Source organism: Thalia democratica, chromosome 4 (assembly GCF_965202585.1).
Source record: "Thalia democratica chromosome 4, ktThaDemo2.hap1.1, whole genome shotgun sequence".
NCBI lineage: Eukaryota > Metazoa > Chordata > Thaliacea > Salpida > Salpidae > Thalia > Thalia democratica.
In genome coordinates this window covers 50,046,576-50,049,392 of record NC_139168.1, presented here as the reverse complement: position 1 = coordinate 50,049,392, position 2,817 = coordinate 50,046,576, and the positions used below count along the sequence as shown (strand labels likewise).

The following is a 2,817-nucleotide window of genomic DNA, read 5'->3' as shown; positions in this document are numbered from 1 at the left end:
AAACATCGTTTAAAACCGCTCATACTTACATTAGAACAATGAAACTCTAGAACCTTGTTCCATGTGCGTAGAACTACGTCATCAAAAAAAAATTAACTTTCTACTATAAAAAATAAAATATTTAGGGTACGCCGAAAAATATCGAATTTATTAACAAAAAAAATAGAAGAAGCTTAGTAAACATCGTTTAAAACCGCTCATACTTACATTAGAACAATGAAACTCTAGAACCTTGTTCCATGTGCGTAGAACTACGTCATCAAAAATAAATTAACTTTCTACTATAAAAAATAAAATATTTAGGGTACACCGAAAAATATCGAATTTATTATAAAAAAAGAAAACTTAAAAATTTTTATACTGACAACATTCATTTTTTTAGATGCCACAACCTCGTTCAATACCAAACGTAAATAACGAATGTCAGGTTAATTTGAACATTTTTATATATGTACTTAAACAGTTTTTTGTTAAAAAATTTTTGATGACATAATTATTTTGTGATAATTAAACTTAAGTTTAAATTTAAAGTAATTTTTTAACTATTGTGTTGTATTGTTTTTAGAATGTGGACAACAGAAAAGAAAACGTTAAAAATAAGGTTAGCCGGTACCTTTTTTTTTTTGGAAATATGCTTTGATTAACATAAAATAGTAATAATAATAAATTATATACCATGGTTTCTAAATAGAAAACAATACCTTTAGGTCGATGATAATGAAGTAAAAACTAGAAGGAGAAATCGTAATGTAAAGCCAAAAGTAAGTTTAAATTATTCTATTGAAGTAAGTACCAATTAATTCAACATTAACACACTTTTTTTTTAGTGGGTACTGAACACAGCAACAGACAAAGATAAACAGGTAGGGTTACTAAATATTATTAGTATTTTAAGTTGTCTATCTAAAACTTATAACATAATATAAACAAAACGACAGTTGAAAAAAATTTGGAAGTCTGATAAGAATTATGATTTACGAAGAGCGGTAACTACGGTCAGAGCTTATACCGGAGATATTCAAAGTATTACTATCTCAAACATGAAATCTCTCAACCTAGAAAACGGAGGAAGGAGTTCGTGGCTCAATGTTAATGTTAGTAAATATTATTAAAAACTATTTACCATAAAACTTTAATATTCAGTTTCGTTTAAATCTCAAAAAATTAAAATGAAATAAACAAATTTAACATTTTAACAGATAATTCGTGGATACTTCTTATTGTTATTAAATACAATCAAGGCAAAGAAATTAAAGTTTGTCTCTAATTTAAAAACTTCCGCTTTATATGAGGGAAAGAAAGTTGAAAAATGTTTTCTACAAGCTGTAAGTTCTTACGCCTCGTATTTATTTAACTCAATTGAAACAAATATTAATCTCGAAAAATTTTAGATTTCAAACAATGACATCATCAGTTTCGCACATGTATATGGAAATCATTGGATCGGAATAGTTAGTTTTTGACATTTTCAATTTAAAATTAGTTAAACATTCATGAAGATATTAAGATTTATATCATGAAACAGTGTTTTTAAGCAGTAGTTGTCTTTATTATTAATATTAATTCTATTGTCGTTTTGTATTTTGATTTATACAATAGTTGTTATACATATTTAATATTTAACTGTTGTCAAGTATAGTAAATTTGAATATGTTAGCAATTAATTTAACTCATTAATAGGTTTGAGTAAATTTGAGCTGTTATCTAAACAAATCTGTTTTATTTTTTTAGTTTTTGTGAACGATATAGAAAACAAAACATGAATAATTTAATTACATTATAGGATTTACGTTATGAAAAAAAGTACAAAAGATATTTTTTGATTATAACATAATAAATTTAGTGTATGTTAACAGTTTATAATACAACGAAACATATATGTGTTCGACCCTCAGAAAGACGAAGCTGGAGAGATGCTTGATGGAGAAACATTTAAAGAACACATTATGTAAGTATTTCATCGTGACAATTAATTTTTATTTTGAACTTATAAAGATTAATTTTATTTAATTTTTTCAGACAAGAGAGAGCTAGATTAAACATGTCAACCAAAAATGTTATGAATTTTAAGGTTGTAAGCATTAGGCATAATCCACAAATTGATGGTGTAAACTGTGGGGTACATGTCATTGAGGTATAAATAAACTGTTTTATTTTTATTAAATTCGCTTAGTTTAAGTTATATCCAAAAAATAAGTAAGAGTTTAAACATGTAGGCTGGAGAACAAATCATACAGCATTACCCAAATTTACCAGATACGATTACTCTAACAACTAAAAGTAAGAAAAATATAGTACAAAAGCGAACAGAAATAGGTGTGCGACTTCTCCATGAAGGATGTAAGTTAAAAAAATGACTTAACAGACAATATTGTATTTGTATAAAGTTTGTTTTCTAAATAATAATAAATATTATTTTAGTTGTTGATGTCAATTTTTGTAACGTTTGCTTTCGCCATTATGTGAGTTCAAGACAATTAATTGGTTATCCTGGTCCAGTGCGATGGGTAAGAAAAGATAACATTTTTTTTTAAAGAAATAAACTGAATTTATACTTCTATATCAATCTCAGTGACAACACTTGTACTTATAATATTTATTTTTTAAAGATTCGATGTGACATTTGCAGCATTTGGTTTCATGAATGTTGCCTACAAAAAACAAGAGCAGAATTTGATATTTTAAAGAATAAAACCTACTACTGCGATTTGTACGAATAAGTTCAAAGTCTTCATGACGATTCTTCATGTTGTTAACAGATAGATTAATTGTTTTTTTTTACAAGTTTAATTTTATGCACCGTTGCACATGGTTATT

At 26.2% G+C, this 2,817-nt stretch overlaps 1 protein-coding gene across 1 annotated transcript; it reads left to right on the top strand.

Moving 5' to 3' along the window:
* The first annotated feature begins 316 nt into the window (after positions 1 to 316).
* LOC145833430 (uncharacterized) lies at positions 317 to 2,720 on the top strand. Its single transcript, XM_082940608.1, has 12 exons — positions 317 to 427; positions 566 to 601; positions 708 to 761; positions 828 to 863; positions 939 to 1,094; positions 1,200 to 1,325; positions 1,392 to 1,451; positions 1,857 to 1,948; positions 2,020 to 2,134; positions 2,217 to 2,340; positions 2,422 to 2,507; positions 2,610 to 2,720. Exons 1-12 carry the CDS (start codon positions 383 to 385, stop codon positions 2,718 to 2,720), a joined length of 1,041 nt encoding a protein of 346 aa, XP_082796734.1. The 5' UTR covers positions 317 to 382.
* Positions 2,721 to 2,817: the final 97 nt, after the last annotated feature.